General features: G+C 36.3%; 2 protein-coding genes across 2 annotated transcripts; one reads left to right on the top strand and one right to left on the bottom strand.

The window, feature by feature from the left end:
• Positions 1-2,340: 2,340 nt before the first annotated feature.
• LOC145064295 (zinc finger BED domain-containing protein RICESLEEPER 1-like) lies at positions 2,341-3,786 on the bottom strand. The gene has a single exon (XM_079011772.1). It carries the CDS (start codon positions 3,784-3,786, stop codon positions 2,341-2,343), a length of 1,446 nt encoding a protein of 481 aa, XP_078867898.1.
• Positions 3,787-6,309: 2,523 nt separating this feature from the next.
• Positions 6,310-21,874, top strand: LOC145061238 (glutathione S-transferase zeta class-like). Its single transcript, XM_079008668.1, has 11 exons — positions 6,310-6,433; positions 6,591-6,690; positions 6,816-6,872; positions 12,184-12,269; positions 12,401-12,472; positions 17,161-17,214; positions 17,278-17,353; positions 19,982-20,043; positions 20,516-20,575; positions 20,893-20,998; positions 21,620-21,874. Exons 1-11 carry the CDS (start codon positions 6,431-6,433, stop codon positions 21,628-21,630), a joined length of 687 nt encoding a protein of 228 aa, XP_078864794.1. The 5' UTR covers positions 6,310-6,430; the 3' UTR covers positions 21,631-21,874.
• Positions 21,875-22,269: the final 395 nt, after the last annotated feature.

Below are 22,269 nucleotides of genomic sequence, written 5' to 3'. Positions count from 1 at the left end.
ATACAATGGTTGTTTATACTTGATTTACTATGATGCATGTGTTGTGATACTACAAATGAAGTCCTCCACCCTCGGATGTTTCTGCCGTCTGGTTTGGGGGTGTGACAAAAGTTCATTAGCCATTTTTGGTGTACACTTTGGAAAAGCATGGGGTCAAGTTTGCAATTTAGTAGCTCTCACCATCTGCAAACGGACGGTCAAACAGAAGTCACAAACCGAAGTTTAGGAAATATGTTACGAAGTCTTGTCGGTGATAACCCCAAGCAGTGAGATCTCACCCTTGCTCAAGTTGAATTGCATACAACCGTTCTATTAATCGTACAACAGGGATGAGTACATTCATGATAGATAGCTTATGGTCGAGACTCGCTTACTTCGCTTGATTTAACACCCATTCCCCTGGTTGAGCATGTTAGTGTTGAAGCCGAAGATCAATCCCACCAGATTAAAACCCTCCACCAGAAGGTACGTGATCAGATTATCAAGCATAATCAAAACCGTGCCAACAAGCATAGGAAGCAAGTTGTCTACAAGGAAGGTGATCTAGTTTGGATTCATATAAGGAAGGAGCGTTTTCTAGCAGGTTGTTTTGGGAAGTTGAAACCTCGTGCTGATGGTCTTTTTCGAGTTCTTAAGAAGATTAATGACAATGCATAAAAATTGTTCTACCTGGTCATTATAATAATTCAACTACTTTTAATGTGGTTGATTTATCGCCATTTGAAGGGGGGTGTGGATGCATTAGCAGACTCGATGGCTAGTCTTTTCCAAGGTGGGGAGGATAATGCAGGGGCATCCGATCACAACCTAATATGGGCTGATGTTGTCCCGTTTTAATTTATTTCTCTATTTATTTTAATAATAAAGATTTTTATTAGTATATTATCTCTATTTATGGAGTATATATTTAATTGAAATCTTAGCAATATTTTAGTTACTTTCCTTTTTTTCCTAGGGTAATTCTTTTTCCCCTGTATGTAAGTATTAGGGGTGTTCGCGGTGCGGTGCGGTGCGGTTTTGAGGCAAAACCGAAAACCGTACCGCATATGCGGTTTGAGTTTTTTTGAAACCACAAACCGTACCATGAAGGTTTTAAACCGCGTTTTGCGGTGCGGTTTAATGCGGGCGGTTTGTGCGGTTTGTGGTTTAAATGCGGTTTATTGAACTGTGCAACTTTCATTTACAACCATGCAACAAAATCATATAACTAAGTATATTAAACGAGGTTGCCACCAAAATTCATAATATACTAAACATCTTCAAAAGTTAAAGTTTTAAATAGTAGAAATAACCAAAAGATATATTCCACATATTCACCAAAAGATATATTCCACATATTCACCAAAAGATATTTTCAATCTCCATTACACTATTGGATCTCCTTTCTTGTGATTTTCCATGTGAATTCTGCAAATATTAAACTTCAAAGTTTGTGAGCATGCAGTTAACTAAATTTTAATAATAACGTAATCATGAAAACAATTTTGACACTACCAAATACTTACCACATTTTAACTTGTCTATTTACTCGTCAAAATATCTTAATCGAGATCAACAACTTCACTTACATTATCTACAAGACGATAAAATTTAAATTATATAAAAAAATAAATATAATGAAAAAATCAATTAATATACCTGAATCAGCATATTCATACGCATCTATATCCTCTAGTAGTGAACCCATGTCTAATGCCAAAGTTGAAGTTCTTAACCAATTTTGACAGCATATCAAAGCTTGCACCATGCTAGGATTCAAAGAGCTTCGGAACGAATCAAGCACCCTTCCTCCTGTACTAAAAGCTGACTCGGATGCTACGGTTGAAACTTGAATGGCGAGAACATCGCGAGCCATCATTGCCAATATAGGATATTTAGATGAAGATATTTTCCACCATTCCAGTATATCAAAATCTTTATTTTTTCTCTCCCCATCATTCCGTTCTTCCAAATACCTATCAAGCTCGTTTGATGTATCAAATGCCCCATCTTTCTCACACTCCTTTTCCAATTCGCTCTCAAACATATTAAATGAATCGTCATCATCGTCTTCAACCATGAAGTTATTCAACGTTGAACATTTTTCTGGAATAGATGACCCGCTTTGCGTTACGCCAACTTCTGGATTTCTCAGTTTAAATTCATCCGCATAGTGAGAGAACAACTTTAACAAACAACAATTCACAGAAGCGGTTATTGTGTCTACTTCTTTTAAACTATATAGCTTTTTCAAACACAATATCACAAATTTCATCTTATACCGAGGATCAAGAATAACAGCCACATAAAGAAGCACATTTTGTTTTTCCACACAGCCCCAATACTTGTCGAATTTAGTCTTCATCTTAGAAGCCATATCTTCAAGATTGACTGGTCACTAGCACATAATTTCAATATTCTCCCACGTACAGTACATATTTCATGAAAATAAGAATTTGCAGTAACAAATAAAGAGGCACTAAACTTGAGAGTAGCTTCGTAAAATATTTTTAAAAACTTACAAAAGATGGCACAGTTATCCCAATCTTTAGAAACTGGTGGTCCTATTAAACTCCTTCCATTTTGATCTTTATCACTAAAATATTTCACATAATGTTCATCTTCTTCTTCTAGCAACTTGAAAGCATCTAAATACTTTATTGCCCTATCCAACATTAAAAAGGTTGAGTTCCACCTTGTTGATATGTCCAAACAGATAATAGCCTTATCTTCTTTACAAGTACTCTTCACACAATTCTGAAAACTTCCTAATCTAGCTGGAGATGCTCTGATATATCTAACCGCATTACGAACCGCAACTATAGAAGCATTTAATTCTTTCAACCCATCACCTACAACTAAGTTAAGAATATGTGCTGAACACCTCATGTGCACAAACTCTCCATTACAAATCGCAGTCTTCCATATTTGCAATCGTTTCTTGATGTGACTAATAGCCACATTATTAGAGGATGCATTATCAACCGTTATGGCAAATACTTTCTCGATACCCCACTCCTTTAAGCACATCTCAATTGCTTTTCCTATCGTTTCTCCTTTGTGATTAGGAATTTGACAAAAATTCAAAATCCTTTTTTGCATTTTCCATTCATGATCTATAAAGTGTGCTGTCAACACCATATAGCAAACATTTTGAATAGAAGTCCATGTATCAGTGGTCAAAGAAACTCTTTGTGAATGTTTAAGAAAGTAATTCTTTAATTTTTTCTTCTCATCACGATATAAATTCTTGATATCCCTTGAAACTGTGGTGCGTGATGGTATATCGAACCTGGGGCATGCGACACTACAAAATAACTTAAAGCCTTCTTGCTCTACAAATCTAAATGACAATTCATCAAGGATAATCATCTTAACACATGCAAGCCTACAATCAGATTGGCTAAACCCAACAGCCTTTAAATTAGTTCCTTCAACACTTCCACTCTTAGCCCCACACAACTTCTTCTGGAAAATCAAAGTTTTTTGTTTTTTATCTTCCATTCTGAGTGAATTTTCGTGTGGGCACTGATTAAGCAAATGATTCCTAAGGGTACTTGTTCCATATGCTCTGTCACCACCAGCATAAGACTTATCACAAAGCTTACATACAACCCTAGGAGCCTTTGGATCGTCATTGTTTTTAACAAAATGCTGCCAAACATCTGATTTTTTTCTTGATTTTTTCTTAGATTCTGGATGAGGTTTAGAAACATTACTAGAATCAAATGGAGGTGAACTCACTACATGTTCGGTAGAAACTGGAATTGATGATGGGGAGTCAATCTCTGGTGCACTTTTCTCCATCTACAGGAAAAACAAAACAAAAAATACAAATAAATAAAATCATAGCGTTATTGATCATTCAAATATATTGAAGTTACTAGAAAACTTCAAAAGGGATCAAAGGGAAGAAGAACAAACTGATTAATACCCTGTGTGATGTGTAACCCTTGATCGATTATGAATCACCGTTGCTTACTGAAACGGGAATCAAAGAAGAAAATATCAATTTTAAAGTAGAAGCGTCTTTGCGTCTTTGTGGTTATTCTTGATCAGTATGCCCTAATCCCTATGGTTTGGCCTTGCTTTTTTTCAATTTGTATTGTAAAGAACCGACGTCTATTAGATATTTTCAAGTATATAATTTATTAGTTATAATAATTAATCATTTTTATTGTCTCTTTCTGCTTTTACTAGATGCATGCAACGTCTATTATATAATTCCAAAAATATAATTTATTAGTTGTAAGTTATAACTTACAATATTTATTCATTGTATTGTCTCTTTTTATTTTTTACATTCACATGTTAAACAAACAGGAAGTAAGAATTATTTACAACCACATGCTAAACTATTTTTTACAGCCACACGTTAAGTAATTTTTATAGCCACATATTATTGAGCTTTAACCATTTAGATAATTTGGTATAGTTAATAAAAATTCAAATATATATATATATATATATATATATATATATATATATATATATATATATATATATATATATATATATATGGTCCAGTGCGGTGCGGTTTGAACCGCGGTTTTGAAACTATAAACCGCAAACCGCACCGCATAGTGCGGTTTGCAAAAATAACAAACCACGAACCGCACCACGAATGTCCAAAACCGCATTATGCGGTGCGGTGTGGTGCGGTGTGGGCAGTTTAAGCGGTTTGTGCGGTTTGGTGCACACCCCTAGTAAGTATGTTTTTGTTTTTTCCGGAGGATTTGATGATTTTGATTTTTGAGAATAAAATTTACGGAGACCTTTAGATCTCGTTCTTTACCCTGTTGTTTTGACAATTCGAACTACTAAGTTTTGCATCACAACCTTTATCTTTTTAAATATGAATCATAATTTTCGTTGTTGCAAACCGTAAAACTTAGGAAGAAACATCTTAATTACAAAAATAAACAAAATCATTATGATCTACAACGTCTAACATCACAAATAAACGATCATATATGTTAACTGCCTAATTTGAGATGAAGTTAAGATGCTCTATATGACTTCTTGCAACTTGTGATGTTTATATAATAAAACTAAAGAGGTGAGCTCAGAACATGTTGATCTTAAGATCTTAGTAGTATTCTAAAATCCCACTATAGATCTTGCTTTGGATAATAATTATTGAGATCGAAATTGTTTTTGCCTTGTAAAATCTTAAAATCGTAAGATTTTAATCTTATTGTAACTATAGCTATATTAGGGATGAGCAAAAGGACCGAACCGGCCGGAACACCGGCCCGAATCGGATCGGAACCGAGAATCGGCTTCGGCCAAAATCAAGAACCGAATCGGCCCGACGGTTCTACCGGTTCCCGGTTCCTACTGGTTCTTGTCGTGTCTTCAAATGTTGGAACCGATCCTCGAAAAATAGCATCATACGGTTCCGGTTTTTGCCGGTTCTACCGGCTCCGGTTATATCGGTTCCGGTTCCCGATTCTAAAAATTCACAAAAATAACGTTCCGGTCCCGGCTCGACCGGTTCTATCGGGTTCCGGTACCGGTTCCGCCCCGTTCCCGGTCCATATGAAAATTCGAACTACTAAGTTTTGCATCACAACCTTTATCTTTTTAAATATGAATCATAATTTTCGTTGTTGCAAACCGTAAAACTTAGGAAGAAACATCTTAATTACAAAAATAAACAAAATCATTATGATCTACAACGTCTAACATCACAAATAAACGATCATATATGTTAACTGCCTAATTTGAGATGAAGTTAAGATGCTCTATATGACTTCTTGCAACTTGTGATGTTTATATAATAAAACTAAAGAGGTGAGCTCAGAACATGTTGATCTTAAGATCTTAGTAGTATCCTAAAATCCCACTATAGATCTTGCTTTGGATAATAATTATTGAGATCGAAATTGTTTTTGCCTTGTAAAATCTTAAAATCGTAAGATTTTAATCTTATTGTAACTATAGCTATATTAGGGATGAGCAAAAGGACCGAACCGGCCGGAACACCGGCCCGAATCGGATCGGAACCGAGAATCGGCTTCGGCCAAAATCAAGAACCGAATCGGCCCGACGGTTCTACCGGTTCCCGGTTCCTACTGGTTCTTGTCGTGTCTTCAAATGTTGGAACCGATCCTCGAAAAATAGCATCATACGGTTCCGGTTTTTGCCGGTTCTACCGGCTCCGGTTATATCGGTTCCGGTTCCCGATTCTAAAAATTCACAAAAATAACGTTCCGGTCCCGGCTCGACCGGTTCTATCGGGTTCCGGTACCGGTTCCGCCCCGTTCCCGGTCCATATGCTCATCCCTAAGCTATATTTTGCAAATATAGAATTCAATCACGAGAGCACAGAAAGAAAAACCAAAGACACTTTTTTCCGGATGTTGACAAATGCTGTTCCGCTGACCTATGCTCGTACTTTGTCCCTTTTCCGATCACTTAGCATTTTCTGTTCAGATTGGATCCAAAAATGGTGCGTCCTCCCTCTTCCTCTTCCTCTTCCCCCCCCCCCCCCCCCCCCCCCCACACACACACACACACACTCTTCCTTTCATCTCTCTCTCTCTCTCTCTCTCTCTCACACACACACACACACACACAAAAAGCTAATTCACACTTTTATGGCGTAGACGACGAATAGTAGTCCGGGGGAGCCGAAGAAGCTGCAGCTCTATTCCTATTACAGGAGCTCTTGCTCTTTCCGTGTTCGTATCGCTTTAAACTTGAAAGGTTCGTTGATTATTGTACGTTTTCCGTACAGAGTACATTGTGTCGATTTTAATTCTTGAAGCTACCATAAGAAGAAAAAACATTAGCTAAATTGTTTCCTCGTTTTTTTCGTGGATTGCCAACAGGACTGGATTATGAATACAAAGCGGTTAATCTGCTTAAAGGAGAACAGCAAAGTCCTGGTAACAAACGCATTACTTAGCTTGAATCCTAATTAAACTAAATTTGTATGATATTATTGGTTGTTAATACTACTTTCATAAGGTTGCTTCTTTGCATATCTCCTATTCCAAGTTGTATTAGACTGAAAATATATAAATGGTGAAGAGTTGTATCTAGAGTAAAAGTTTTGAAGTCTGATTAGTTTACTACTCATATACATACCTATATCATTAATGTGCTCGAATATTAGAAAGGGGGCACTGATTCTGGAAAGGAGGGAGAGTAAGTTAGTTGCCTTCCATCCGAAGCTGCTTCGGTGGTCTTGTATTTATCCCCTTTGTTTCAATAACAGCTTTATATTTACACTTTTGAGGTCCAAGGCAGCAAATCATAATTTTATGTTGTAAGGATAGTTTACTGTTACAGGACAATCGATAATTAAATTAGAATTATAAAAAGCATTTTGATGAGAAAAAATTATAGTAAAATTTTTACAAATAATTTGGAACTATCTGTTTCACCTCAAAAGTAAAACTGAAAGGGAGTATAAGGTTTGTGTGGGAGAGGGTTCACATTATGGATTCTCATCACATCTTTGAAGTGATCATGCTATTTGGTAGTGGTAATTATGAAAACAAATTATAAGATAGAGTGAGAGAGCTGTGCCTAGTTGTTTTGTTGGACATAGCCAAATACATGTGCTAAGAACTCAACTCAATTAAGATTAACAAGAAACTCAGAGATAACAAAGATCAAAAAGAGAAAAACAATGTAAATAACTCCTAATATTACTTAATAACCACTAATAATCATTGTGTTTTCAAGAACAAAGAGACCCTAATGCTTCACTAGAAATTTGAGAGTTCTAGTTCTCTCCCAAAGGCATTAGGACCAGAAATATCACAAAAGTTGTATACTACCCTCATTTTCTCCACCCTCTTATAAGCTCTGTTGCAAAAAAAAAAAAAACTTAAATTACCCCTCTACTAATAAGATACTATTTATTTGGCATAATTTCCCTATTACCCCTTCTGAAACACTTAGATTTAAGTTTGAGGTGTAGGCTATAGCAATACCCTGCCCCCAAAGAAGCATCTTGTCCTCAAGGTGGATAGAAATGGTGTATAGCATCCAAATTCTCCCATGCTCGTCTAGCCTCTCATTACTTACATCAGCATCTTTATTACTCGTCTATCTTTTCAATTGCCTGGTCAGCTTTCTCATTTGACTCTTCCAAGCCCTTTCAATGATCTCACTCTTCTTGGGTATGTCAGTTACATAATTTGGGACCATACTCATGTCTAGCCACTTCAACTGCACTATGTTTTATCAAATTTTCTGCATACTTGTGATCCATCCAGTTGCAATAATTGCATCCAACCCACATCCATATTCATCAGAACCCAATGTAATGCCACTTGTCTTCCTTCCAATTAACTGATTTAACTCAACAAGGAATTGAGTGAGCTTTTTGGAAATGCCTTGAAGTGAAAGACATGGAAAACTTTTCAAGGCTTCTGGTTGGTCGTGAGTTTCTTGAGGAACACAACTTTGACTTCTTCCCAATTCACCAATGGCTTTTGCTTGTTTCAATTGTTAGCTCGAGGGTCATACGTGCCACCTCAGCAAGATCTTCCTTGGTCTGAATTTCATCTCTCTACTGCTTCATCTTGCAAGGCTTTCTCTGAATCAGGCTCATTTCATTTGTGAAAACATGAGGATTATTTGAAATAGATTTCTCACTCCATGGAACAAACACTAATTTTCATCCTTCCTTTTCAATTCTAGCTTTCAAAGCCACCTGTGGTTCTTTGTATTTCAATGGCTTAATTGGATCCATATCACGTGTCCATTTTCAACAGATTGAAGCATCAAGGTGAGGCCATAGGAAGATGATCCGGTGTTGTTCTCGAGGAGTGAAGACGCACCTATGCTTACGATTAAAGTTTCAACTTTTTGGATACTTTCTTTACAGTCGACCTTTAATCTGAAGCTAAATTGAGGTTGAAGAAACTCATCTTCCATTCCACCATCAACAATAGATTACTTTCAAACAGAAAGTTTCTTAAAGATGAAGCAGGAGTTCCCAATAATGATTGATCAAGGAATCATAGGGCAAGCTTAGTTTTAAGGTCTAGAGGGTTATCAACTAGCAGCCAATTAAGGCATACCATATGGTTTTTCTATAAATCACCACCTTCTGTAGCAGGGTAATTCTCAACAACACTAACAGGGTTTGAAAGCAGGGTAATTCTCAACAACTCTAACAGGGTTTGAAAGCAGGGCAATTCTCAACAACTCTAGGTGAGCTGGAGTTTCACCCAACATATTTAGATATTCATTTAAGATTCACAGGCGCTCATATAAAACCAAATCCTAGCACTACTTGAGGGGATCACCTCCACTATAAACCCCATAAACATCGTTTGGAAAAACATGTGATGTTTGACCTAAAATGTTATCACCTCGAATATGTTCTGTTAAACTCCAATTACTAGCTACTGAATTGTGGACTTTGATGGGTGGATTTGGATGAAGAAAATGTGAAATCAGACATGGCTATCTTTGATTAAATCTCGCATGGGCTTAATTCCTTACTTATGAAGTTTAGCGTTAGATCCAGTTTCTATGAGCCCAAGGCCTGATTTCACCCCAATTGTATATTTTAAGCCTATTTTTGCGGAACTCTGAAAGTGTTTCTTTTGGTCCATCGTCTAAAGGAGCCTTCAATTGTGATCCAATAACGACACTAATTCGACGATACCTCATTCTAGTTCAGTGATGACATGAGACCCCGCCACAAACTGCTGCTTGTAGCCTTGTATGACGCTCCTCTCCTTGAAGATTGGAAACCGACGATGGATCTAGCCCTTCATCTCTTCCGAGTCTTGTATAGGCCGCTTTTGGTGCTCCCAATCATACCAAAGTAGGGCATCGTCTACACGAGCCTCCATTGCTGCTTCAAGGTGCTCCTCCTCCTTTAACCGAAAGAATGTGAAGTATTTCTCAGCTCTCATTATCCATTCCTTTGGTTGGATTCTATTGTAAGAAGGCATCTCTAGCTTTCTAAGTCACCTAGTAGCCCTTGTTGGACTTTGTTCATTCCATTGTTCTAAACTTTAATTTTTGGCAGTAGTGGTGGTGGGGAAAGTGTTGGTTGTGGTGTTGAAAGGCATGGCGGTGGTGGTGTTCAGCTGCTGCCTTGGTCGACTTTCTTCAAAACAGTGGAACGAACCATCTCAATCTTCTTCCTATTTTCTGTAGCCGTCTTTTTCATCTCTGTCATTTTTTCAACCAATAAAGACAGGCAACTGCTTTTTGATTTCAACCTTCAACCCTTCTACTGTATCTAACCGTTGATCAAGGGTCATTTTTCCGATACCAGGTTGACCTCCTTGCTTCTCTCACGGTATAATTCTCTTCTTGTGGAGCCCTAATTTGCTAAGAACTCCCCTCTCAAATAAGATCAACAAGAAACTCACAGATAACAAAGATCAAATAGAGAAAACAATGTAAATAACTCAGAAATATTACTTGGGTGCTTTTTGTCTTTTCAGAGGCAAAAGATCTGCAGTCTGCGAACCACATCTGCAGATCTCTCTGCAGTAGAAGAGGTGGACCAAACGTCAACAATTTGTAAGAAGAAGATTGTTTCTTTTTTAACGTCTGTAGCCTGTTAAAATAAACTGGTTTTTAAAAGTTAAAAGAGTTTTTCAATATTGAAATTTAAATAGTTCTAATTTTACAATACTAAAAGGTTCCATCAAATTCAAATTCCTTATGATTTCAATTCATTAAGAGATTCCATATTGGAATCATACAGACCTTTTGTTACTTATTCATAGAGATCAACAAAATGATAAACTATTTATTTTATTTTTTGATTAATATTTTCTAGTAAAATTTCTTTTAAACTTATCATTTTTATGACTTTGTTATACATAGTTAAAAAATCTAGATCAAATTTTATGTAATAGTATAGCACTCTCATTTTTCATAACCACTTTTTATTTTATTTGTTTATTGTGACATTATATTATGATTAATGTGTATGCCTAAATTATTTTATATTTTAATGACAATAGGATAATCAGGTTGTTTTTTCAAACAATGTGTTGTAATATAAAAAAATGAAAGTAAAATGGTATCAATCAACAAATATATTTGATATTTATTGTATTTCGTTGTAGGTTAAATGGGGTATATTACAAAAAAAAGGTATCCGAACAAAAAATATTAATCAGTTTAATTGTTATATAAAAAGATATTAAGAGTAAAATGGTTTTCTTTTAGGTTAGAAAATGTCTGAAGAGGTTAGAAGCCTTTGGTCTGGTCCAAATTGCACCAAGAAGAGGACGCACATAATTTAGAGTAAATTACACGAATGGTCCCTATGGTTTGGGGTAATTTACGTGCTTGGTCCCTAACTTATTTTTTTAACTCGGAAGGTCCCTACTGTTTCTTTTTGTTACACATTTGGTCCCTGTATTACCTAAAAATACTATTTTTCCCATGATTTTTTAATTTATTTAAATAAACACACCCCCAACTCCACCTCCCTCACCTTACCTTACATACCCCACCATTTTTCTCTATTTAAATAATAGTCTTTTTAGGTAAGACAGGGACCAAACGTGCAACAAAAACAAACGGTAGGGACCAAGCGCGTAACAAAAAGAAACAGTAGGGACCTTCCGAGTTAAAAAAATAAGTTAGGGACCAAGTGCGCAAATTACCCCAAACCATAGGGACCATTCATGTAATTTACTCCATAATTTATGTCCGTGGTCTTCCAAAAAATAGTCTGCGAAGGCTAATGTCTCTATGTGGTTTCCGCAACGTTCACAAAGAAAGAGGCCAAGAAGATCTGTAATCAAAAAACAAACCCCACCTTAATAATCACTAATAATCAGTGTATTTTCAAGAACAGTGAGACACTAAAGCTTCACTAGAAATTTGAGAGTTTTAGTTCTCTCCCAAAGGTGCTAAGACCAGAAATTTCACAAAAGATGGATACTACCCTCTTATAAGCTCCGTTGCAAAAAACAAAATAAGTAAAATACCTGAATTACCCCTCTACTAATAAGATGCTATTTATTTAGCAGAATTTTCCATTTACCCCTTCTGAAATACTTAGATTTAAGTCTAAGGTATAGCAACATGCTTTAAGAAACTTGTAATGACTTTAGTTACTTAAGAGTAGAACTGAATCGTTGTTAATAGATAGTTCATCATGCTTTAATTTTTTTGTTTTTTGTTTTTTTTTTTTTTTTAAATTTTTAATTGATTCCTATAAACTGTCTTTTAACATTAATCCGGTCTGTAATTTAGAGTTTTTAATGGTCAACCCTATTGGGTATGTGCCTGCGTTGGTGGATGGTGACATAGTACTTGCTGACTCTTTTGCGATCGTAATGGTGAGTTTTGGATTTTTCTTTACTGAGCTTTGCTTGAGTTATATTATATTATAAAATCTTTTCTGTATCATTTCTCATAAATCATAATGCTTCTTTTACCTGTTTTACCATCATATTCTTCTTCTGCACAGTACCTTGAGGAGAAGTATCCTGAGCATCCTTTGTTACCTCGTGACCTTGAGAAAAAGGCAATTAATTACCAGGTAAACTCATTTGGCTTCTTGTTCTCTTGCCTTATTTCATTGGTGCGATCTTTATTAAAGACTAACCAAAGAGTGTCATCATTAGATCAAGCATGCAGTGTCCAACACCTAAGGTGCTTATTAGTCTGTTCACTGTCTATGTTCTTAGAATTATGACTTCTCAAGGCCTTCCTAATGGTCTCAAATAGATCATACGAGTAATACTTAAAGCCTTCATAAACCTTAATCAGTTAACTAGTAAACATATGTTTGTTGGTCTCATTGCTGTATAAGTTCTTTACTATCGACTTTCCATGATGGTTATAAGTTTTGGAGTTACATTGATTTGAGGCATAAAAAGTTCCATGCCATGGTTTGATTCTTCCAATTTGTCTATGTTGTACCCAAAGTTTCAAACCGTTTCATTCCCAAAATGACGTCGGAGCTGCCTAATCGAAGAGGTAAGAATTCTTCTATTATGTTGATTGCCTGTAACTGTAACAACACTCCTTTACACACCCCTCACCCAACTTCATTGTCCCTAGGACCCATGCGAACACCGTATGGTTTGGTATCCTCAGCAAGTAATTCTAGTGTGCTTACACTTACCAGGTTGGATGAAATGAAACTGTGGGTGGCCTTGGGATCGATCAAAACCACCACCGGTTGTGACAAGATGCTTCCTAGGAGTCTCATGGTTTTAGGAGAAGACATACCAGCAACAAAATTAGGAGTTACCTCTATAGGATGGTTGATTTTCAGTTGTTCTTAGGGTGAGCTCCTCTTAGCTGGCTCCCGTCGAGGTTGTTCCCCATATCCTCTTCATCCACCAAAATCACGTTAATATGGGATTTGCATCTGTGGCCAGGATGCCACTTGTCATCACACTTATAACACAAGCCTCTTGATATCTTCTCAGTGATTTATTTGTGCTTCCAATCCCCACCAAAATTCCGCATAATGCTACTCATTTTCGTATTGGTTGAGAAATAAGGAGAAGAAAGTGTCGGAGTGTTACCCTGTGGCTATTTGATTTGCAGTTCGGATCCCTAAAGTCCCGAACCCGCTAGATTAAAGTGACATTTCTTGTCTTCAATCTGCTGGGATAAATCAGCCCAAATCAAACGGAACCCGCATTCTTAATTTTTTTTTTTAATCGCGAGCTTCAGTTCACTAAGGAAAGACCCCTTAGTGACCCGATTTGGAGATCTCCTTGATAAATGGCGAAGTATCTCCTCCTTGGATGGAGAATATACTCCGATGTACTTCCATTTTGTTCCGGAGACGACCATTGCTCATAGAGATCTCCTCCTTGGATGGAGCGAAATTTCTTGAGGAAAAGCTGCTTCATATCTTCCCACGTTGTCACCATCCTGTTTATTCGACCATCGATACCACGCTAGGGTATTTCCGCTCAAGCGCAACACCGCCACCTCTATTTTTTCCTCATTGATCAATTGATAAATGGCAAAGTATCTTCCATTGTTATTTGGATAACACTCCCTAAGAAAATCCCATAAACACCTTGGCCGGAACTACCACTCCCTGAGTCTCCAACACCCCTGTTGTTGTTCCCAGGGTTTCTAAGTGGAGTGATAAGCCCAAAGTTGAGCGTTTTTGGGTTCCCTCTTCCAGTTCCTGCATTCCCATCCGTTCTCTCAAGCAGCTTGGTCGGGGTAGATGTCATTTCTTCATGATTATGTGACAGGGAAGCACTGACCCATATAGACCCGATTCAGAAATGGGTCAACTTGATCCGATTGGAAACTCCAAATCCTTGACTGCATGCTTGTTTTTTTGTACCCACGTTTTTGTTCACAGTACGTTAATTTTATGTCCAGTTATTTTATTTTTAATTTGAACTTTTCAAAGTAGTTTGAATTTTCCATAAGTGTAGGACGAGGGTGGTAATGTTTGGTAGTTATTTTCTTGACAAAATTGCAAGAATGGTCCCTGTGGTATGTTGAAAAATGCCACTTTAGGCCAAACAGGTTTGGACTAGCACCAATGGTCCAAACAGTTTTATTTTGTTGCGAGTTTGGTCCATTATGGTTTTAAACGACGACTTTGCCCTTTGCATATTGTTTTTTCAATTTTTTTACAAAATAAATAAAAAAAGAAAATAAAAAAGAAAAGAAAAATGCTCTCTCTCTCTCTCTCTCTCTCTCTCTCTCTCTCTCTTCTCTCTCTCTCTCGTCACCTCTCTTTCTCTCTCTGTTAGGGAAACACACACACACAATAACACCCTAACTGCAACCACTATCCGCCTTCACCGCCGCCCTCACCAACCTCCGACGCCGTCTTCCTTTCTTCTGTTAACTCTTGGCCGCCACCACGACTATGCAACCTTTGAACCTGATCTGATTCCCTTCTGATCCGAAACTAGGCACCATCGTTGGAGAAGGGGAGAGACAAAGTTTGGGTTTAAAGAGGCGATGATGGCAGCTGGAACGAGGGGTTTCGATGTAGGCTTTGCAGAGGTGAAGTCGTCATCGGAGCAGAGGACATAGAGGACAATCCATATGAAAACCCTAGCTGCCAACGTAAGGATTTGAGCGACGTTGTTGGGTTTGAGCGTCTCTCTCCTTTCTTGCTTCACCCCTTCACCACAAACAGATCTTCGGACCTCCCTTCTCGTCTAGTTGTTGGAATTCCGTTTCATCGATCAGAGGCATCAAAACTACCAAGGGTTTCACCACGAAGGGCGGTGCCGATAGGAGGCAGAAGAACGATTAGGGTTTTATAGGAGAAGACGGTGATACGAGGCAGAAGATCGATCTACGTTTGTGAAGGTTTGAAGTGATAACGGACCAAGCAAAGTTTGTAGCTCCGATCTCCGATCAACATTTCTGTCTCTTCGTCTCCCACTTGAAGTGATAGAAAATATATGGGTTTTGTATGTGTTCTTGTTTTTTAAGTTTATGATTTTTTAGTGTGTGTGTTCAAATTTCTTGATTGTCTATGTGTTCATGTATGTTAAATTTCAGATTTTTTTGTATTCATGTATGTTAGAAAATCTGGAGAAAGACTGTGGGTTCATCAGGAGAGAGAGAGAGAGAGAGAGAGAGAGAGAGAGAGAGAGAGAGAGAGAGAGAGAGAGGCGGTGGTTTCCGGCATGTGAAAGTGGTGGTTGTTCATATTTTTCCGGCAGGTGATGGTGGGAGAGAGAGGTATTGACCGGTGGTGGCAGTGTTTACCGAAAAATCGAGGGTGGTGGTGGTGGTAACCGGTTGTGCTGCTAGTGGTTGACTAGTGGAGGGGAATAGAAGGGAGACATGTATTTTTTATTTTCTTTTAATTATAAAAGTATTTAAATAAATAAAAAAAAAAACTGAAAAAGCAAATACCAAGGGCAAAATAGTCATTATAAAAAAGTTTAAAGTGAATTGGACCAAAGTGGCAAAAAAAATGAAAACATTCTAAGTAGCAATTTCGACCTAACCACAAGGATCATTCTTGTAATTTTGTCTATTTTCTTTTCACATTATGTATTGGGAATTTGAGAAAATGAAGACGGACTTGAATTTCCTAAAATTTAACATCCTCTTTATCCAGAAAGTGTTTGTTTTTTTCCATTGCTATCCTAGTTATTTGGCAGGGATTAGGAGGTGAACTTGGAAGACTAATTTGGAAATCTCGTGGTGCGACTGTATCGGGAATTTGAGTTAGATTTCTGCCCTTCAGAACTTTCGAGTGGTGTGACTGTATCTCGCAGACGTCATTGTATTATATTGTATCCAACTATCGGGTAAAGCTGATCCTTTTTTAAGTTGTTGGTCATCATTATGTCTCATCTCTTATTGCATGACATCCATTCTCAACTTCATCTCTTCTATATCCCCACCATGGGACTGGAGTTGAATCCGCATAATTCCAACTTGCTCCTCCACCTTTTTGATAGTGGCGGCATCCCTAGTTGCATCCTTTGCTGCTCCTCCCATGAGCTCTGATACCAATTGATAAGTCTTTTCTCACTATTAGAATGAGAATACAATCCATAAATGAGAAATAAAAAGGATAGCTCATATATTGATAAAACTCCCAACCATTTGAGAGGAATGGGTCTCTCCTAGGAAAAGTTCCTTTCACAAAATTCTAAGCGGCCTTCTCTAGAAAGACAAAAAGACTAAATACCAAAACAAAGGTGCCAGCTCACCTGGGCCGACCAAAAAGAAAGCTCCCCACAAAAGACCAACAACATGGGTGGAACACTAACACTAACGGATTAAACCACAGGAGCCAATTAAAGACAAAAGACAAAAGCTCCATAAATATTGATAGACTCTAAAATTAAAGATGAGCTGGACTAATGGGCTCTTCTTTGGCTGCTTGGACCTCTTGCTATAAACATAGTGTATTGGGGGTTTATCATTACCTGATGCAGCAACATTAATTTACATACTGTTACTCTTGTTATTGAGATTCCGGAGGAGCAGAAACCAATATTCAGGTAGAAAAGAAACAGTGAGGAGTAGGTAAATGACGATCAAATAATTTTTTGGCTCTTTATTCCAATTTAACAATGGCATTTTCTGGTGAGTAAGGATGAAGAAGATTAAAGAGAGATGTTTTTATAATTTAGTTTTAGATATAACGTAGGCTGTGTGACTTAACACTCCACTACAACCAACACAACCTTATTGTCTCTGGTTTATAGTCGCATCATCTTTGTGTGACTTAACACTCATCTACTTTTATTAAATACGCAGGCTGCAAATATCGTTTCCGCGAGCATACAACCTCTTCAAAATTTAGATGTTTTGGTGAGTAACAACTTTCTCAGTAACATTTTTCTGTTACATATAATTTATTAAACCAACTTGCAGAAGTACATCGAGGAAAAGGTTGGTCCGGATGCAAAGCTTCCATGGGTACAGAAGCATATCAGTAAAGGCTTTACAGGTACATTCCAACATCACTTTCTTTGCCACACTAATCACAAAACTAGACTAGATTTGAAAGAACCAAAAATAAAATTAAGGGTTAACTGCTAGAAATATCAACGTACTTCCATTTATTTGTGTATTATACTGATTACTGTCCAAGTTTCATTTCTTTGTATTACGCATTATACTTTCATTATCTTTCTTGTTAAGGCATTGTACTCTGGTAATAGCATTATACTCTATTTTTTTTATTAGGATGTTTTTGTATACTTTGGAAAATCTATTCAGTAATTGCAGTGAAAATTGATTTGTATTCAGATAATGTGCTATATAATTGGGTATATTTTCAAATTACAATGCAAGAAGAAATCAAAGTAGGATGCTAGTATAATAATCAGTTTTCAGTGAAAGTAAGTTTCTATTTCTTTCATACAACCCTAAATAACTACAACGAGTGTGATTTAAATGGACACTAAAGTATTTAGAATTGAGATTTCCTATATTATAAAAATGATGCCAACTTCATCTAGGCTTTGTTTGGCAGACTAGCTGAAAAGCTAGTTGGTAGCTGAAAGATGAAAAACTAGCTGCTAGCTGATACAAAGGTTCTTGTTCGGCATGGAGCCTTTGGGAGCATTTGAGAGCTTCTAGCTTTTAGCGTTTGACAAACACCCCATTTTGAACAGAAAGCCTTGTTTGGCACTACAAGCTTCTAGCGTTAAAACGCTCCAAATCCAAATGCTACTTCATGTAGCGTTTATACAAGCTACCCGCTACCAGCTAGAACTAGCTGAAAACGACCAAAATGATGTTTGGTAAAACTAACAGATAAGCTAGCTGAAATATGTAAAATGAAATAAATGGTTTATTTGGAATTATTTAAAAAAAACTCGATAAGCTCTTTGCCTTTAAAAAGCTAGCTTATAAGCTACTTTTTGGTTTGACAAACATGACAACCTAAGAGCATCTCCAATAGGAGATTTTTTTAAAAGCTTATTACTTTTCATTTATTGACATTGAGCACTTATTATCATTGGAGTATATAGCTTTTTTGCTTATTTTTAATGACCACTCAATATACATCGAGTGGTCAATATAGTTTAATCCTTTATACATTCAACTCCCTCATCTAAGAAACTCATATTTTATTTTACCACTTAAGTATATTTTAGTTTTTAATTTATTTATTTATTACTAGTTAACTAATTCTATCAAATATTTAATGATATTTTATTTATGAAATATAAATTTATAATGATAAATCTTTATTAAAATAGTTTGTATTAAAATATAATGCGTGTTTTAGAAATGACCGACTAAATGGAAGGGATTATGTAGAACATTTTGAATAGATAAGGATAGATTAGTTAAATTTAAAGAAAAATTATTGGAAGAGGTTAACCATTGGAGATGTCATTTAATTAGAGGTTAAATGTAATGGAATGAAGAGGTATCAATAATATTAAATCATAGTAAAGGTTAACCATTGGAGATGCTCTAAGAAAGCTCAAAAGATAGCTTATAAGGTATTTGTGGCGTGCCAAACATAGCCTTAGTTGTGGCTAGATAACCTGGTATCATCTTCGTTTGCTTCATCCTGTTGACTTTTAAGAAGCCTAATTAACTTTATAGAAAATCACTTGTCTTCATATTGGAAGTGACTGAATAAACTTTCCCATGGTATCCCCACTAAGGAATTCATATATTCTCTCTCTCTCTCTCTCTCTCTCTCTCTCTCTCCACACACACACACAAGTGAAATGTAATTTTATGATCATGTGAAAGATTTCCTGTTCTTTTGGGCATGTTACTCGGGACACGAGACAGATATGTACTGCACTTGTGGTGCATTGGGCTGGGGCTAAGAAAAAAGAAAGGCGGGAGAGGGACATGTTCTCAATCTTGTGTCTGTGCAAATGATGCGAATAGTCTCCTTATCCTAATCATGGCCTTCCAATCCTGTATATCCTTAATAATAATAAGAAGAGATAATATAATATTGTAGCATAGAGGGAGAATACAAAATATTATGTTCTAGTGAGCAAGATCCATTACATTTAGTAATGTTAATCTATTGCTGTGACTTGTGAGTTGTGATGTGAGCATCCCAAAAGAGACACAGCACCAATGAACCTCTTCAATGGCTCTTGTAAGCTGCTAAGCAAGAGTAGAGTTGAATGAGGAGTGGGCCCACCCCATACTAGTCTGTCTGGTCAAACTTTTCAATGCAATATAGAGGCTAACTCTGTTCAAATTGCAGGAAATGTCAACGTACTTTCTTGTTTTTTCCATTATGGGGCAATTTGATTTATTATTTGTACCCATAATACCAGTGCACTTACATTTTTCAACTGATAATAGCAATCTACTTACAATTCCTTACATTTCTTTACTGATAATAGCATATGTAACAAATAAACTACATGACCCATATTGGTAAGTATGTTGCTATTATTGGTAACCAAATAAAGTACACTGCTATTATGGTAAAAAGTAAAGTACATTGCCTGTATTAGTATTAATAGCAAAGTTTACCCCATTATTAGTTTAAAGTTGTTCAAATGATTGAGCAAATTGTAAAACTTACCTTACTATGCAATGCATGCTACAAATCTTAATTTCAGCTGTGATTATAACCTTGCAGCACTTGAGAAGTTACTAAAAGATCATGCGGGAAAATACGCCACAGGAGATGATGTTTTCTTGGTATTGTTTCCTTCCTATCCGATATCCATATTGCATGCCATTCATATCTAGAATCTAAATTATGCATACTCAACTCTAAGTAAGAAGACAGTCTAGTTTCTTCATCTTTCCCTATTTAAACCTAAATATTAATTGCTATTTGCTAATGCCATAACTATAACATAAATAGGTTTGATCTGAATACGTGATGTACATTTCTGTCAATCCCAATTGTCCATCATATTCAGGTGGAATCATAATTCCTTCAAATTCTAAATAACTTTAAAATAAATAATATTTTAAAAATTTATCATAAATTCATTGCAGGCCAGATTCCAAACATCCCGCTTAGTTTGGGTGGTTGCTCAACAAACAGAACAAATTTTGAAAAATGTCACGTGATTTGATGCAAATAAATAATTTGCTAGCTGTTACTGTAGACATCCCATTTAATATGAGTGTTTTTCAAAGTTGTCCTGTTAACTTTTTGCAGGCTGATGTATTTCTGGCACCACAAATCCATGGTTCAATACAAAGGTTTAACCTTGACATGGTAGGATCTCCCTTTGATATGCTGCAAATTATATAGGGTTAAGTGCAAGAAATAGCAACATACATTCATTAATACTTCCCGTCTCGATCTGCAAATTATATAATTATTGGGCAGATTTTTTCAAGTGCAATGATAATGCCTAATAAGAAAAGAATTGAAAGTTTTCAATGTAAAATGCCTTAATAGGAATTAAAAAATGGAAGTAGGATGCTGTTTCTTGCATATATTAGCTGGTAGCAAATGTTGTTAATGTAAGTTTGGATTTGGTTAGAGAAAATTGTAAGAGTTGTAATTGAATTGGTTGGCACTTGGCACAGACAGCATTCCCTCTTTTGGCTAGGCTGCATGAGGCATACCTGCAGCTACCTGCTTTCCAAGATGCTATGCCTGAAAACCAGCCAGACTTCCCTGCTGCTCAATCAGGTAATTTCAATGGGTTTATCTCCATCAAATCTTTTCATTTCATATTCCATTATCTATCTCTATCAACCGCATCCACTAAATAAATTTATCAAAATTCCGAAACCAAGTGCTTTCTGGATAATTGAGTTCCAAACATTTCCGAAAACGCACTTGACTTGGGGATATAAACTAATGAGGGAAAATTTGTAAAACTTAATATTTAATCAATGGGAAAAGCCTCCTTATTTTCTCCCTTATGATGTTTTGTTTTTTCTGCACTAAGTAAGTCGCTCAAAAAGAAACGCTCATACGGTCGTGTGTATAGCTTTCTTTTTGACTTGATCAAGTCGAGGGGGACAGGACTCTGGCTTAGTAGGGTATGAAAGCTATAGCCTATACATGGGTGCTGTGCTTTATTTTGTCAGATAAATGACCCTTTCTCTAACTATATATATATATATATATATATATATATATATATATATATATATATATATATATATATATATATATATATATATATATATATATATATATATTGGTCAAATAGTATTTTACGTTATTTATCCAGCCACTTGAATGGTATGTTTGTAATTCAAATGAGTTGATTATCCCTTCTTATTTTGTTCATTTCACTTGCAGGAAGTGTTTAGATGAATGCAAAAGACATGCTATGCTATATACAGTTACTAAAGTCTAAAAGTATAAATAATTGCTCAACTGTATTATGAGCAGCATTATGATATCAGTGTGATGCTAATAATGAATGAAATGAATGTATGGTGTTTTACTTTTGTGTTAAGTTCCCCTCTACTCAACTTCATTTTGTAAAGTGCTATGTGTAAACATGGGGGATTTTGAATGATAATGCTTCCACAACAAAGAATCACTCACTTACACCTGGTTGTTTAAACCAAAGAACAAGACGCTCTTGTATTGTTATTGAGACAAAAATTGCAACTTTTCTGTTCCCCACCAAAAGATGAGACATATATCATTGTCTGCAAAATACTCCACAATAAATTTCAAGTTCTTAACAGCACAATAAATTCTTTCAAACCATGTGACTCCGACCACAACCAAAAATAGTATCAACCACAACAAAATACTAACTCCTTCAGAATAATCAAGCATGTTTCATATGTTGAAGTAAGTTTTGTTAGACCCCGAGGATGTACACCCCAACCTCACTCGACCATGGGTTGACATGGCCTACGGTGACCATGGTAACCCTCACCCAACCCTAAATTCACCTTATGGTATAAATTCACCACTCTCTCATCTCTTACCCT

This window comes from Lactuca serriola, chromosome 7, assembly GCF_051521515.1.
Source record: "Lactuca serriola cultivar US96UC23 chromosome 7, Lser_US96UC23_V15, whole genome shotgun sequence".
Taxonomy (NCBI): domain Eukaryota; kingdom Viridiplantae; phylum Streptophyta; class Magnoliopsida; order Asterales; family Asteraceae; genus Lactuca; species Lactuca serriola.
The sequence above is the reverse complement of the archived record's forward strand: the minus strand, read 5'-3'. Positions and strand labels throughout refer to the sequence as shown.

Coding starts and splice junctions, on each gene's coding strand:
- LOC145061238 (XM_079008668.1), top strand. Junction 6,691..6,815: donor TATCGCTTTAAACTTGAAAG/GTTCGTTGATTA, acceptor GATTGCCAACAG/GACTGGATTATGAATACAAA. Junction 17,354..19,981: donor TATCAGTAAAGGCTTTACAG/GTACATTCCAAC, acceptor ATAACCTTGCAG/CACTTGAGAAGTTACTAAAA.
- LOC145064295 (XM_079011772.1), bottom strand. CDS start 3,786: ATGGAGAAAAGTGCACCAGAGATTGACTCCCCATCATCAATTCCAGTT.